At 39.7% G+C, this 17006-nt stretch overlaps 1 protein-coding gene across 1 annotated transcript; it reads left to right on the top strand.

Annotated features, from left to right (window-relative positions):
- Nucleotides 1-2805: 2805 nt before the first annotated feature.
- LOC140157506 (uncharacterized) lies at nt 2806-15116 on the top strand. Its single transcript, XM_072180719.1, has 2 exons — nt 2806-2889; nt 10569-15116. Exon 2 carries the CDS (start codon nt 10732-10734, stop codon nt 13207-13209), a length of 2478 nt encoding a protein of 825 aa, XP_072036820.1. The 5' UTR covers nt 2806-2889; nt 10569-10731; the 3' UTR covers nt 13210-15116.
- The last annotated feature ends 1890 nt before the right edge of the window (nt 15117-17006 follow it).

Genomic DNA, 17006 nt, shown 5'->3' with positions numbered 1-17006 from the left:
TAAAGATGGGTGCCAGACAGGATAAATAAAATTTTACACACGTGAGACGACGCGACGAGTTCCATTTTTCTTTAAAATTCGCATTTCATGAGTAAAAACAAACTTAGTTTTACCCAGTAGTTTTGCTGTTGATATTTTGAGAAAATGTCCCAAAACCGTGCATGACTTTAACTTTTTATGTTAACATATGCATGGCAAGCAACAGAACGAGTAATTTTTGTCAGAACGCCGAGAACGGCATATTCAAAGTAACATACACACATAGGCCTACATTAACATTTTGCATGTGACATCTTGAAAACGTAAAAATAAATGTTCTATTAATATAGGCATACCATGCATTGTTTTTAAATGTTTCAGATTTGGTCAACATTAATTGACGTATAGGCCTATTTCAAGAGTGTGCTCTGAAAAACGTTTAGTTAATATATTGTAAAACATCATTTTGTAAATACAAAACCGTTTTTCCGAGGCCTGTACTTATTTTCTAAGCATTATTTATAGTTCATTTGATGATCAAACTTTCAAAAGGGCGTCAATTCCAAACTTTTTTATCCTCTCCTCTCCTAGCCCCGCTCTTCTCCTCTCCTAGACTCCTCTCCTCTCTTCTGAGCTCTCCTCTCCTCTCCTCTCCTCTCCTCTCTCTTATCCGCCTCTCAGAGCTTCTCAGTCAACACAAAACGTTTTCGACATTATTCGCAAAAGTTAAGAAAATGTTGCTAAACACGTTTGTGTCGGGTTATTGGCCTAAATAAGGATATAAAGCGTTTTCATGATCATGATGTTGAAAACATTATGTGCAAAATTACTGCAACTGATATTCTAACATAGGCCAATAGGTCTAATGTTATTAAAGGGGCATTTCGTGATCCACAGCCTCATCCCCCCACTTTTCCCAAAAAAGTTGAGATTTTTACACCACTGGATACGGTACCTCTGGCAGAATTAGAGAATAAACGATAGGAATTTTTATTTTGCCTATCCTCTACCGTGTGATAGACGACAGGCAGGTCCAATATTTTGAGTAGTGGATGCCGGCGCAGCCGGTATCCACTACGATAAAAAATATTGGACCTGCCTGTCGTCTATCATAGAGAGATAGGCAAAATAAAATTCCTATCGTTTATTCTCATTCTTAGTCAGTTAAATATTATTTTAATAACAGTGTCATTACTGTAAACAATTTTTAAAAGCAAAACTAAGTTACCGTCATAAAAACTCCCTCATTATAAAATGAACGAAACTTGTTTACAACTTTCACGTATTCTGTTGCGCGTACTGCTAGCGCGTCGCGTATTCCGCACTAGTCTACGCATACAGCGCGATACATACGCGCACCTCTACAAGCGTGTAAAGCATTATCAAGACGCATGATGACGTGGGGTCGTCTACGGCCTGATAAACGGCACCCGAAATCTTGCGATTGTCCAATCAAAAATGTGTCTACGAACTAGACCACATCCACTGACTAAGAATAGCTCATAATGTTTATGTACCAAATATTTCTTGCAGATTAATTCGTTTAGCAAAAATATCGCCAAATTTGAATTTCGTTCTATCACAGTGTAATACACATAATCATGCATAACTCGCAAACGCAAAATCAACTGAAATTTTGGAAATAGGCCTAAGCTTTTTTCGTGGATATCTACTGAAAAATGTCATAAAAAGAGGATGCTAGGATCACGAAATCCTCCTTTAAAGTGTCAACGAAGTAGGCGAAATATACCCTAAATGAACTTTAGGCCTATTTTCATTTTGTTTATGACACACTCTCTTGAAACAAATGAAAAAACGTCATTGGGTAGGCCTATCATATTAATGATTTTAAAAAAGGAGTCATTTGGGTCAAAATTAGGGCGCAGGTCCTATATCATGGTATCAGATTTTGAAGGAAAAAAAGGGGCATCGAGCAAAAATGTATTTTTCCAAATTTGCTAAATTCGCGCGTAGCTTAGGCCGTGTAAAATTAATATTTTGGTTCTCGTCCCCTCCCTCCTCTATTTCTGGGATTTGTCAGATTTTTTTTTTTTTTTTTAGATTTTTCAATTTTTTTAGACTTTGAAATGATTTATGAATTCTTCATACATATAAATAAGTTTATTAGTGAGCAAGCATCACTTCCAAGTCTTTTTGTGGTAGGCCTACTCTAGGGGGTTTATCCCTCAGAATCTCACATTTGAAAAAAAAAGGGCCTCATGCCCTCATCGTTTCCTCAAGCACTGTTGGAGAAGACCGAAAACTACTGACAATGCTAATTTTACATTGAAAAAAAAAAAAAAAAAAAAAAAAAAAAAAACCCTCCCTCATCAATTCATGAAAATCCTCTGGACGAGAACCAAAACATTAATTTTATACGGCCTTAATTAGGTTAGGTAGACTTACAAGTCAGGGCCTAAAATAAAATTTTGAAATTCCGCAACATGATAATTTAGAGTTTGAAAAAAACAAACTCTTGAATTTTACTATTACCCCCTTTTTATTTTCTTAGGTCTAATAGAAGCTAATAGATTACCATAAAGAGGACCCTTTTTTACAAACAGTATAGTATTAGTAAAAAATTGTATGTTTTTTTTTTTCTAGTGACAGGTATGTTGGTCTTGGCGCTATAGCGCTATCTTCAGTAGATTGCCCTGGGAAAAAATTGCCGCGATCCGGGACCTTTACATGATAATGATTTGACTAATATTTACCAAGATAGAGGGTCTCAAATAAATTAACGGCACCCGTCTTTGTACAGTTCTTCCACACGACTGTGTTAGTCTACAAGAACAACGGTATCAGCAAAATACCAATTACATCGGGGAAAGATTCCTGAAATTACCGCAGAATTTGTTCATTCCCTTTGTCAATGTCAAGAACGAAGCTGCAATCCGGACGCAGAAATTAGTAAGTAAATGAGGTATATCTGACGAAATAAGTCAAAATATTAGGTTTGCAATATAATTCAGTACTTAAAGATAATATCTGTAGGTTAGAAGTTGCAAAAGTATTGCTATAACAATGCTTTTGATGGTCATTTTTTGTCCCTGTGATGAGTCATTGGGTCATCACGTCGGTGTCTGGCTGGCTGAGCTGAGTGAGTGAGTGATGCTGAGACTGACATCAGCCATGTCAGCTCAGATGTCATGAATGTCAATGATGTCTACTTGGACCAGCTAAACCATGCTCATGCGACGAGTACAAATTTGTTTGACATGCTAAAATAAAAATGTTTCATGCCATGCTTCATGACTTGATTAAAGTCTCATGTAAATTGTAATTGATGCGCATGATCATGATATGAGCTGCATGTGAGTGGCAATCATTCATAATTTAAAATACACCAGAATGATTGCTTGAGAGGAGAGCGTGGCCTAGCGGTTAAGGCATAGGACTGTGAACCCAAAGGTCAAGGGTTCGAATCCCAGGTCCGGCTCTTTGTGTCCTTGAGCAAGACACTTCACTCTACTTGCTTAGTGCTTCGGAGGGCACTTTAAGTCTTTAAGCTGAAGCATGACACTGACTGTGTAAAGCAATGGAAATTAACAATTTTCACCATTTAGAATTTGCTCTCACTCATTGCGGAATCGTCTATTTTTCTCAAAAAATAACTATTATTTTATTACGAATTTCTTGGCCAACCTGGAATACTGCTATTGCGTCCATGTAGCGTACTAAGCGTCTATGCACTGTACAGCGCAGTGACCTCGAACAGTGGTGACCTTAACCCTGCCGTTATGTGATTGGTTAGTTGACGGAAATCATCACGTACATCGCCGTACTTTAAAATACAGGCCGATATACGGCTGGCGTATGTGGAAGATGTAAATAATTTTACCGCGATATTGGCTAAATTTAATGGATCATTTACAATATTTGCACTAATTCATGGATCATATTAGATGTTTCTGCTTCTATGAGCCCTCGATGATGATTGGGATTACTATCATAACATGTATGCGCTATGATATGCTGTAAAATCAGAGAAAACGAAGCAGTTGACCGGAGCTGAGTGCGTGAGCTAGCTCAAGAATGCAGTTCAAACATGCCTTGTCGAGTTGATTTTTTGTTTGTTGTTTACTTCGTGACTTGCAAGTGTCACTCTCGTCACTCGCGTATTTACGCGAGTGACACTTGCAAGTCACAAAGTAAACAACAAACTGATTTGATAAACCTTGGATCGATTGCATATTGTGTATTTGTGAGCAGCTCAACTTGCACTTGCAGTGCAGAAGAAATGACTGCTTTTTGCAGGTAGGATTATGCGACACGTACTCGACTGGTCTCAGCAGGTCGAGGATTTGCACTATTCAAAATCAATGAAGTAAATCATGAAAAACATTGTGTACAAGTGCACTACCCTATGATGATCATGTGCATTTCAGGCGTTACATTTGCTAGTGCATTTTCAAGGTGCTTTTTAACGTCTACCATCTTGAATGTTGAGTTTTTTGTAGCAACGTCACCTTTGACTTGCCCCCAAATCAGTTCGATAGGATTCAACTCGCAATGGTAAGGGGGCAGTCGCAGAATATAGTGACCAGGGTTCCCGTTAAGGTTTTAAAAATGTGCGTCCGTAATGACGCAAGTTTGCTGACGAGGTTGCAAAAACTTGCGTCCAGACAGATGTTTGTGCGTCCATCTGAAATTCACGATTATGACGATACACACGTACCTCGGGTCTACACCTCATCAAATGTTGATTGTTAAAAAAATAAAAGTGCATTTTACGCGTGATATTCCATCTCCATTCGCTATGATAATTTTTCTCATTTCTGTGTCAGTTTTGGTCCAAACGTGGTCAAAAACAGGTGCAAAAACATGAGCAAAGTCTGTCAATCTTGAGCAATTTTCATTCGTACTTTCACTTCCGCGTTTCTATTTTTAAATTAACGTGCTGTTGATGCTACAAAAACTAAAACACGCGCTGCCACAAATAATAAAAAAAAGGGTTATCATTTGGATTTTGTCTTTAAAATTGCTTTTATTCATCGTAACAATAATACTAATAAAGGAAACCTAGATTATTTATGAGAAAATAAACTTAAAATATTAAAAATTGAATATTGTCAGGTTGTGATAAATAATTAAATAAACACCGCACGTTAGCGGCACGTGCTTGTATTTGTAAACAAATCACTCAGGACTTCCCTACAGCGATCGTTCGAAAAAAAAAAAAAAAGTGCACGATTTCCTGACGTTGCATTTACAAATATTGCAGAATTTACTTCAATTCTCAGCAGGTGGGTCAAAATTTTGGGGCTTTTATTATCTTAAAAATATAAAAGAATAAAAATTTCTTATTTTTATCATCAATTAATGATAAAATTTCGAAGTTTTGTCTGCGTCCAAATGCATGTGACATGGACGCAAAATACTTCAATTAGCCATGTGAATTTGCGTCCAAATTTGTAAAATACGCGTCTGGACGCAATGACGCACACTAACGGGAAGCCTGATAGTGACCATGGGATCTTGCCAATTCGTCAATGATCATCTTCGTACACCTTGGTTTGTGCATCTGAATAAGTGCATAAAGCTGCACCTTGATCATGGTTGGACACCAATCTACATTTTGAGCTGTTAGCCACTCTTGCATTTCGGCTTTCTTTGTGTTCATGGTGGGGATCCGTTCCTCCTGCACGGAATGGTAAGGGGCATTGTCCATGACGATGACAGTGTGTTGGGGTATATTTGGCAAAAATTGATGTGTAAACCATTCTAGAAAAACGTTGCCATTCATTTCATCGTGGTAATCACTAGATCCCGTCTTGGATTGAAATGAAAGGAGAGCATCTTGAACAAATCATTCTTTTGATCGACCCAGCGTGCAAAATAATTAACCTGCTTCCCTTTCCAGTTGGAATAAGAAATCCTCCTGATCCAGCAATTACCCAGCATTTGGACTTTGTATGATTCTGGTGGAGGAATGTGTCGTCTAAATACACGACAGGGCAGTTGGTAAGCTGTCTAATTTGTTTCATTTTACTCAGGTAGTCGTGTCTTTTGGCAACAATGTCTGGCCTTTCTTTAACAAGTCTTTCCGGCCTCTTGCTATATTTGTAGCCCATGTCTTTTAAAATTGTTTTTAGTGATGACTTGCTACCTTGGAAGTTGATTGCAATCTTGACCTCATCATATATTGAGTTAATTGTTGGCCACTTCTTCTCTTGCTAATTAGCCGCCTGATAACACCTCGATCAAAATCATCTACGCTGTCGACTATCCGCTTCCTTTTGGGTCCTCTTTTCACTGGCGATTTAGGTCCATGTTTTCTAATCTTGTAGAGGGTTGACCTAGATTTAATCCCGGTTGCTTCCATTTTATAGTGTTCTGGATAGCACTCTTATCTTTCGGAAGTCCAAAGCTTTGCTGCTCCGTTTCCTTTGTTAAGAAATAATCCCATACATTGGATATGATTTGCTGTGCTTGCTTGCACAGTGATGCACTTGTGCCGACTGACATTTTGGGTTGATTAATCCAAGATAAATCCTTTATTAAATGACTGAATGACTGTAAATAAAAGATGACACCATCCGTAACCAGGGGCAGTCAATGTGAATTAAATAGGGTTTTTTCATAAGGCATGGGGCAGTAGGGGTCTGTTCCAGTGGGGTCTTTAAATTTAATAAATTTCATTGTGGGCAAGGTGAACTTTACTCATTGTGATGATTGAAAATGTGACAACAACAAAATATTAAGGGAAATTCCTTGTGTTTGGGGTCTGGGGCTTCATTTAAGGGGGTCAGAGTCATTTGCTTGCTTGAATATGGGGGGATTTGAACCCTCCCACCCCCATTATACCAAAGTGGTTTGACCTTGACCTTGTTACCACATTTTTTTCAATTTGTTCAAATATATACTGGTCAAAAAAGGAAAACACCCAGAAAATATGATACAAACGCAAAGTATGTTTTATTACATTTTAATACACTAGTTATTTACTAAACCATGTCTTTGTATGTTTAAAATGGTTGTTATGTCATCGTTTGGGCAGCAGACGACGTCTGTTTACTTGTTTATATTTTTGACGGCATGCTGCAACTTTTTCTGGTAAATGAAATGCATTGCTTATCGAAGCTGCAAGCGTGAGGCACATGACATTTGCTAGCCTGAGTCGCGGTCCCGCTCTCGAAACTAGATAACATGGCCGAGCAAGATATCCATGCGTATCTGTGAAATGAGTAGTGAACTTAATCTAACCGTGCATGCACAGATTCAATGTACATGCACACGATCGAGGTCAAATGTGCATGCAACGCTTGTCGATAGCGATGTACGCTCGCGTGTTTTCGTGAAGCTACAAGCGTTGCTCAGTGTTCCACCATGGCCAAGATACGTAATAAAATTATACACACTGGTAACAAAAGTTATGTAGGGGCAAGGATCCAATTACTTCACTGAAATTTCAGTGATTCAAGACAAGTGGTTTCATTATGTACCCCGGTATGTTAAGAAATGAGCCTGAGGTACATTCCAGCGGTAGCTTCAAATTTGCACAGTGCACGATATAGGTATGCTAGGTGAATTCCAATTTGCCATCAAAGTCAAACTGCATCATTTTATGTATCAAATTAAAGCCTGTGGCCTTGAGTAAAGAAAGCCAAAACTGAAAACCTTTTTGTCATGGCACTTGTCGTCTGCAAAGTTACATCTTGTCAAAGATTGACTTTCATCAAAAAGATTCAGCTAACAAAACGGCATTTCGGTGGTGTTTCTAGATCTTAGTCTCATGATGATAGCAGCTTTTCTATGTGGAACTGGTATCAAAATCCCTCTAAAATTTCATGTGCGAGTGTCTCATCACCATAAAAATCATATATTTGGGTCAAGTGAAGTATAGACAACATACCGTATTTATGTAGGTTTCCTTTTCAGACTGTTCTTTTAAATTTCTATGATATGTATTGTGTTCTACTAGCGAATTTGACTGACTATCAAATTTTGTGTTAATTACGGTTTGCCTGGCATACCTACATGATAGTTGTAAACGCATTCAAAGCTAGAGTCTGTTGCTATCATTTCTCATTACATGTAGATCAGCGTTGACATTTTTGCAACACATGTTGCTGTTTAAATTTGAATTATGTTGATGAGTCAACTATTTTGTGAGCAATGTTGCTTATTTTGAATAATCTAAAATTTAGTTGTTCAAAGTGTAAATTTTAGTCTGTGATTACTTCATAACTTCTAAATACACAGTGTCATGCTTCATCAATTTCTACTGGATATTGATAGCTTGGGACTCTAGCCTCAAATGTGAAGCTATCAGTCCCACTGCCAATCCCACTACCAGTTTTAAAGCTAGACTTCTCGAGTATGAACCCGGATCTCCTGGCCTTCTCATACACAGGCATGGAACTTAACTTTTTTTGCCACTCGCTAATCGGGCGAGTAGGTCAAAAAATGTACCCGTCGAACAAAATTGTACCCGTCCGATAATCACAGCCACCAAAAATTGCAATCAGTGCAGTTTTTCATGGGTCCATTTCTTCAGCATAAACATGATAAAAGATGCGACAGCGGCCGTGTTAGTCCGACGAGTAGGACATGAAGATGTACACGTACACAATATTACAAACACCTTTCCTTGCAATCAATACAATACAATTAAGCCACTCACTTTGTGAAACTGACGTCTGAAACTACAGAATTTCTTACATAAAGCTTAAGGGACCGTTCACAAACACTTGTTAGGGGGGCACGATGCAAAAAGGAGGGCCCTTGAAATTTTTGATCCTCCTAAAGGGAGGCCCTGAAAAAATGACCACAAATTTTCCTGGGCAAATTGAGTTTATATATTATGCTTTTCTATGGGGTTGACCCATAATTTTCATGTCATAAAGGGGGGGGGGCCTTACATTTTTGAGGTCTGAAAAGGGGCCCTGAAAAAATTGTTGATGTTATTTTTTTGCATCAGACCCCCTCTAACAAGTGTTTGTGATTGTGAATGGTCCCTAACACACATTCACTGACATGAACTTAGGTCCAAATTCTCTGAAAATGTTGACTTTGCATGTTGACAGGGAATGTTGTGATGTAAAGTGGCTGATGCATGATCCCTCATTTGGCAAAATGCTTCACTACATTTATACAAAATTACAACAGCATATCGGCCGAGTGGAGTGTGAAGCTGAAGACCAGGCCGCCATTTTTTCCCTCAAACTGCTGGCAATAAATCTATTAAACGATCCCAAAAGATATTTAAAACAATTTCTACCTTCAAGTTAGGCCTTTCACATATTTTTTTCTTTTCTTTTTTCTCTCTAGTTTTGCTTGTTTATTTCTGTTGAAGGCCTCTTGTTTAGTTGTTTACTTCTAATTACCATATGAATGGGAAATTGTTTTGGAATGTTACATTCACCTGATGGGGGTGATATATTTTATTAATGCTAATACTTTATAAATATTGGAAATATGCACGCATTATTAGGCCTGTAGTTGAATAATTACAATAATTCCATACTGATCTTTTAATTATGACTAATTACTCAACAAATAAGAATTATATGATGGAAAATAAACGTAAACCTTAAATCTGCAAACAAGGGCTTAGGCAGCCAGCCGTGTAGGGAGTGTTTTACACACCCAAATGTGTAAGTTACACACCCACTTTTTACCAACATGGCCAATACTTTGTACATGTACACAAATCATTTAAAATTTACACACCCATGTTTTTGAATTTATACAATTTACACAAATCCCGCCTAAGACCTTGTCTGCAAAACACCCCTGTGAAAGCCTACAGTGGGATATTTAATGATTGATGGGGTTGGATGTTTTACCAAGGATTATCGAGTAATGGATAAATTTACACCACACGATGTTGTAGGCCTATTGCTCAGCGGAAGATGATGAAGGCCTACATTTATATTTGTTCCTTTTCTAAAACAAATTGTGAACTTCAAGATTTGTTTTGTGTTTCCTAAGCTGGTTGGAAATATTCTTGAAAATTATTTTATTGTAAAAAGACTACACTTTAATTTAAGGCCCTTGGCCAAGTTGGCCCCCTCTCAAGAGAGAAACTAAAACAATGCGGTACAAAAATGCTGTGCGTCGCTAGCAGCATATATCATGATTTGAATGACTGGTGGACATCGTTTTTGCACGTTGTAAGCATGCGTAAAGCGATCGACAATCAAGTAGTATTAATAAACGCTGCGTACGGAGGGCCATCAAACATCATAAATGATAAAGTTTGGACGAATGTTATATATAATTTTGTTTGAACTTCAACTTTTTCAAGGTTATGTAGGCCCTAAACCAAGGAATACATAAACAAGTCAGATTGTACTCTGAGCCTGGGTGCATCATGCATGCATCAGTTAGGCCTTGAAATGTCGCCAGTCGGGCTGGTGACTTTGAAACTTTACTTGACCGACTGCAAATTTACTCGCCACTGGCGACCGGACGGGTGTAAATTTCCATGCCTGCTCATACAATACATGTATTGTAAGGTTCAGATAATTGTAGATAGGACCATCCTGCCCTAAACCCTCAAAATTATTTGATTTGATTTTGAAAGCTTGTGATTGATAGTACTCTACTTATAATTACGTGTATTTTATTGTTCTTTTTTTCAGTGTATGCTTGTCGGCTCTATGCACCAGTCTGATTCATCAAAAGTACAAAGTACTGTACTCATCAATCTCATTAACAGAGCAGGGACACCAGATGCAATGCTGTAACAATACATTCAAATTATCTTGCGTGGAAACGTGTCGCTTAACGTAAACTCTTCTAACAATGGCAGACTTTGCACCAGATGAAGTAGTCGACATTCCCTTTGACAAACTTTTAGACAACCTTCAGAGTCCAATCCCCAATCCCAAGACGCAGGATCACGACAAGATCGAGTCCGATGACAAACCAACCGAATCAGTGGCCGATTCCCTGATAGCAGAGCAACAGCAGCAGCAACAGCGGCTGAAAAATGGCTCTGCTGATTACCAAGCCGATGCTGACGAAATGTCAAATTCGGACGAGCAGGAACAAGAACTGAAACCATGCCCGGACTGCGCAGAAATGACCGTGTCCGCAACTCAGTGCAATACATGTATGGAACGCAAGCGTAGGTACCTGTGTTTCTGGTGTATTAGCCTGTTTGATGATACAGAGTCGCTGCTTCAGCACGAGAAGAAGTGCGTGCCAAACAGGTTAGAACTGCTCGAGTCGAGTTGCGGTGAAAACAGGATGAGAGTGAAAGTTTCGAAAGCAGTGTCCACAGTTACGTCTGAAATAGGATGTCAGACTGGTATAAGAGGAAGGCGGCCAAAAAGGTCGCTAATTACAAAAGAAAAACCAGTGAAGAAACTGAAGGTGAAGCTACCGAAGGTGCCAAGGGTACCAAAATTAAAGAAAGAGCCCAAACCCAAACCACCTCCTAAACCGAAACTACCTAAGGGACCGAAGAAGAGCAGGTCTCAGCTCAGAAGGGAAAAAGAAGAACGGACTTGGGATGTTAAGTTTGTGGTGCAGTGTCATATTTGTAAGAAGAAGTTTAAAAACAAAGAGTATCTTCAAAAACACAATGACTTACATCATCTTCTAGTGCCATGCAAAATGTGTGGAGTGGGAGTGATCCGTAAAGACTTTCACAAGCACGAGAAAGAGTTTCACAATAGCGAGTTCAAATGCATCGTCGCCGGTTGCAATAAAGTCTTCAAGTCCAGGCATAGTTTGCGAGATCACGAGACCGTACACACGGGTGTCCGCGAGTACGTTTGCGACGAATGCGGCAAGGACTTCCGCACAAAAGACGCTTTGTCGAAGCATAAAAAACATCACTTGGGACTGAGGCCGCACATCTGCACGTACTGTGGCAAACGATTTACAGATTCTGGCTCTCGTAAGTACCACGAGGGCACCCACTTGAAACAGCGCCCCACCAATTTCAAGTGCAAGTACTGTGGGAGGGGCTATAAGACGTATGTCGGTGTGTATTTACATGAAAGGATACATACAGGGAAGACATTCAAGTGTTCATACTGCAATAAAGAATTCAATGCAAAGACGCATTTAACGCGTCATCAATGGATTCACACGGGAGAGTTCCCGTACTTCTGTCCGTTATGTCAACGCCACTTTAGAGACGTCCACGCGATGAAGAAGCACAAATGTCTCTCGCAGCAGGCAGGGGGCGCTCCGGGTAAACCCATGAACAGAACAGCTCAGGGCATCATCTTGAAGGAGGCCGAGATACAGCATGAGAAAGTCATGGCTAAATCAAGGTTGATTCACGGGAAAGGGGCGAAACGACCTCGCATAGCTGACGGGAGGCAAAAACCAGTTCAAGGTGGTCAAGTACCACAGCAGCAGCAACAGCAGCAGCAACAGCAGCAGCAGCCTCCCCCACCCCCTGTTCCGCAGGATGACCACCAGCCCAATCCGGAACAACTGCATCAAGAGAGACTTAATCAAGAACGGCTCAACCAAGAGAGGCTCAACCAAGAGAGACTGAACCAAGAGAGACTGAACCAAGAGCGACTTAATCAAGAGCGACTTAACCAGGAAAGAATCGGCCAGGAACAGTTAGCTCAAGAAAGACTTGCCCAAGGAAGGCACAGTCAAGAGCGCCACCACCAGAACCGCATCAACCAAGAGCGACTCAGTCAGGAGGCGCGGCAATACCCGCTTTTACCCACAGCATTCCCGGATCCTCGACAAGACCTGCGCGATCTGCAAGACCTGCGCGATCTTCGAGAAGATCATCATCACCATCCTTCTCATCATCATCAGATACCTCGTCAAGAAACGGCACCTAAAGATAACCACCCACCCACTCAAATGCACTGGGGCGATCACACCAGAATGCCGGCAGATCTTCGACATAAAGCGGATCAGTCGGTCGCAGTGCAAGGTGGTATCCAGCACGGCATACATTCCGGGATGCCGACAGGTGTCCCAATGCCGCTTCCATGGGCTACTGATGGTAGGATGCCAGTCCCACTACCAGTTTCGGTATCGGAAGGCAGGCACAAGGACGTCCCTTCCAGCAGTCGTATTGAGCAGCAACCGGTGCATCACATGGACCCAATGAGACAGTATCGCGATGTCCACACGATGATGCTGCAGAAATACATGGCAGAGCAAGCGGGTCAAGCCATCCCTAATCTGGGGATACCACCGTGGAGTGATGGAAGAAATCTACCTGATGGTTGGCAGAGAGAAGGTCATATACAAAAATTACACAGCCATGCCCAATCACACACGTCATCCTTATGAGTAGGTCTGTAATTAGATGAGGACAATTTTGGTCATGTAATTTGACATACTTGCAGGGTTTGCATAAAATTGATTGTTCTTGTACTTTTTGCTTCCTCTTAGCAGACACTGTGAAAGTGGTAATTTTCGCATTCATGAGTAATATTTTGCGCTGTCAATTTTGAATTAGGGTTTAAAATGTTCTTGCATGAAAGAACACATTCGCACATTTTTATTTTCACGGTACCTGGATTGAGCGCAAAAATTAATGTTAAATGCGAAAATTTCCACTTTATTAATTTAGTTAGCAGGCAAATGTGGATGGTTGTCATATGGGTGATGCACAGAGAGGGTTTGTCGTATCAAAAGTAGGGTGCTTTGGGCTATTCCAATTGAAATCCATACACCCTCTGGAAGACATGACCTTGATCTCCCACACAGGGGGTGTAGATTTCAGATGGAGTCATTTATTCAGGTAACCCCATTTGAAATTCTCATTCACTGTGTAGTAGATTAAGGTCATGTCAGGGGTGTATGGATTTCAACTAGAATAGCCCATTTAAGACCCATTGTGAGTCTCAAAACCATCGTAAAGGTCTGTTCATACTACACTGCACTTACATTGTGTTGCCAATATAATTGATTACTTTCTGCCGCAACTCAACGCAACTTGTTGCATTTCCAAGTTCAAATGTATTTAACTTGATTGCGTCCACCACAATGCAGTATTTTGCAGTTCAATGCAGTGCTGTCATGCAACACGCCGCAAAGTAATTGTAGCATAGTATGAACAGACCTTGACTCTTCCGTCTTATATGGGTTTAGAGTTACGGTTACGATGGTTTGACTTCAAAAGCAGGGTGCAATTTGGCAACACAAGTTACAAAAGTTATTTCAAGGCCTGGTTTGGACATACAACAGGTTTTAAAGGACTGTTTCATATCTAGTTGAGTGAAACGGTACCCAAGTGTGTGTAAGAACACCCAATCATATCATGACAAACAGCAAATAACTCTTGATTGCAAGTGGTAGAAATAATGTTGAATTTCAAATTGTTTGTACAAAATGTATTGGCTAAAAAACACTGAAACATCAAAAGTTTCCACTTGAGGTGAAACCTAAAAAAGATGGGCAGTTGACACTGTGCTGGTAGCTTTTGGCAGGGCAGTGCACAAAGGCAGGTTTCTCGAAGCATGGCTAGTGGTCAGTCTTTTTACATGTAAGCCATTGGGCTTAAGCCCGATTAATCCTACCAGTGTTACAATTTCACATCATACATCACCTAGAAAGATCAATCAATAAGTTGGATTCACATCGGTAGGGCTTTCCTACAGGCTTAGGAAGCCTGACCACTAGCCAAGTTTCGAGAAATCAGACCCAAAGAATTTGTTTAATTTTCAAAACTCGACTCCAGGAAGAGGGGTGAGGGAGGATACATGAAAAATTTAATCGAAGGGTTGTTACAAGATGGATCTATCTGCAATAGCTGCCCTATAGGTATTTGCAATTTCTACATTCTATTCTACCTAGATCTGTTCACTATGACACCTGGCAGCTATTGCAGATAGGGCCTTCTTGTAAACACTAATCCATATACACGTAGTTGAACATTAAAAAGAGTGTACAAATTACATAATCACACAGATGAACATATTTACTAGGTAGATGGTAGATCTGTTGAAATGTGTTGTAAGCTTAACCAGTCGTCCAATGTCTAATTTACATATCGGAAAATTGTACATAAACAGTAATAATTATAATGATAATGTGAAAGTCAAACTGTTTGGAAAACAAAATATTTGATTTGTGTCAGATATTTGTTTATACAGCATGTAAAAACGTAAAGATACATAGAACAGGAATTAAAGAGTAATTTCATTTAGTCAACATCATACTCTGTCAAAAATGGGTAATTCCAGTTGAAATCCATACAGGCTATGTGTCTTGAGCTCGCCCCATTTTGCGTTGCGCAGCCTTTTTGAGCATATTTACATCTTTCGAGCTTGAAATCAACATAACATTTTACATATGTACCTCACCCTATCAAAAGTATACATTTCCTGAAAGGAAATTGCATGAGGAATCAAAATATGGCATTGAAAAAACTATAGGAAGTAGGGTAAAGTTGTCCAGACTGAAAATATCACCTAAAATTTACTTTTTTCATTTTTTATCTTTCAAACCACATTTTTTAACCTCTACCCCTACCTTTGATTTCTCATCATATTTGAACTCCCATGAAATTTCCTTCAGAAAATGTATACTTTTAATAGGGGTAGGGTATACTATACATATTTACTTACTGCTTTGGTAAATGACCTCAGATGACCTTTGACATGTGACCTTTGACCCCATGTGTGACCTAAAACATAGCTTAGCTAATACCTCTTCACTCATGGACTCTTGGGTCCAAGTTGCATGGACAGGGACCTTATACTTATGAAGTGGGAGCAATTTTAAAAAATCAAGTGCAATGCCGTGTCTTCCATAGGGTTTGTACAGGCCCGCTTCCGCACCTCCGCTTCGCCTCCTCCTCCACCCTCAATACTCATAATATAAAATGACACTTCTCCAGTATCCTGCAACTTTATGTCATGAATTTTGCACAGCACAGAGAAGGGAGTTTAAGCTTTAAAATGATACCACAACCAAAGGTGTGGCTTGCATGGTTTTTAAGTTATAGTAAATTTATTACAGAGAGATACAGAAAAACGCAACGCCTCCACCCTATTTGGGAGGCGACTTCAAGACACATGGCCTACATCCACTTCTCAGTGTTGCCAGTCTTTAGGAAATTTCCTGATTTCAGGAAATTTTACTTGGATGATCCTGTGTATGTACAAAATGTATCTAGGCAAAGTACATTTTGCAGGAAATTTTTTGCCATTTCAGGATTTTGCGACAACATTGACTGGCATTCTCTACACTTTGGAAGACATAACCTTAATCTCTCACACAGGGGGTGTAGATTTCAAATGGATTCATCCATTCAGGTAACCCCATTTGAAATTCATATTCCCTTTGTGGACGATTTAGGTCATGTCTTCCATAGGAGCCTGAGGTGTATGCATGGATTTTGACTGGAATAGCCCAATATGAGAGAGATCAATCTGGATCCTTCTTCCAAAGGTTTGTCGTAGCTCAGTTCCTGTAGCATCAGTCACTGCATATGAGTAACAAACACACCAATTTGGAATTATCAGTCTAAGCAACCTAGGACTAGGGTTGTCTTGGCATATGTTAAAAATCACTTTGTTATGGGGTTACTTTTATGTAAGTGTACACATGAGTTGGCCTAGTTTTGATCAAGACGGGGATTATACAGAAACATACTAAAACTATTAAAAATCCTCAATGAAGTCTTAGCAATTTAGGCTAATCAGACACCTAACCAACTTTGTCATTCCAAAGGGGCAAAGTCCGGTAATTGAACAATACGGTTTGAAGACTTTAATCCTAAAGCGCAGTGCTCCCCTGCACTAGTAGGTAAGTTGATCACAGTGTTGTGAATCGGAGATTGTGTGTATAAATGAAGGTTTGAAAAAAAAGAACAACGAATTGTAGCCCACACAGTTGCCACTTGCTATAGTAGAAATTAAATTTGAATGAACACAGCTGCCAACAGTACACGCACACGTGAGTGTAACACTGAAGTGAATCCAACCGTGGCAACTCACTCCTGATTGGTTAGTATTTTCTTCATTAAGTATCCAAGGTTGTGCGTTCGCATTGTATTTCGAAATAGCATCGCGGTCAGATCGCGTATAGCTGCCTGTGTTCATTCAAATGAAATTTTTATTGTAGAACCTAGAAGCATA

The sequence above is a fragment of the Amphiura filiformis genome, chromosome 7 (assembly GCF_039555335.1).
Source record: "Amphiura filiformis chromosome 7, Afil_fr2py, whole genome shotgun sequence".
Classification (NCBI taxonomy): Eukaryota; Metazoa; Echinodermata; class Ophiuroidea; order Amphilepidida; family Amphiuridae; genus Amphiura; species Amphiura filiformis.
This window is presented reverse-complemented; position numbering and strand designations above follow the sequence as displayed.

Coding starts and splice junctions, on each gene's coding strand:
- LOC140157506 (XM_072180719.1), top strand. CDS start 10,732: ATGGCAGACTTTGCACCAGATGAAGTAGTCGACATTCCCTTTGACAAA.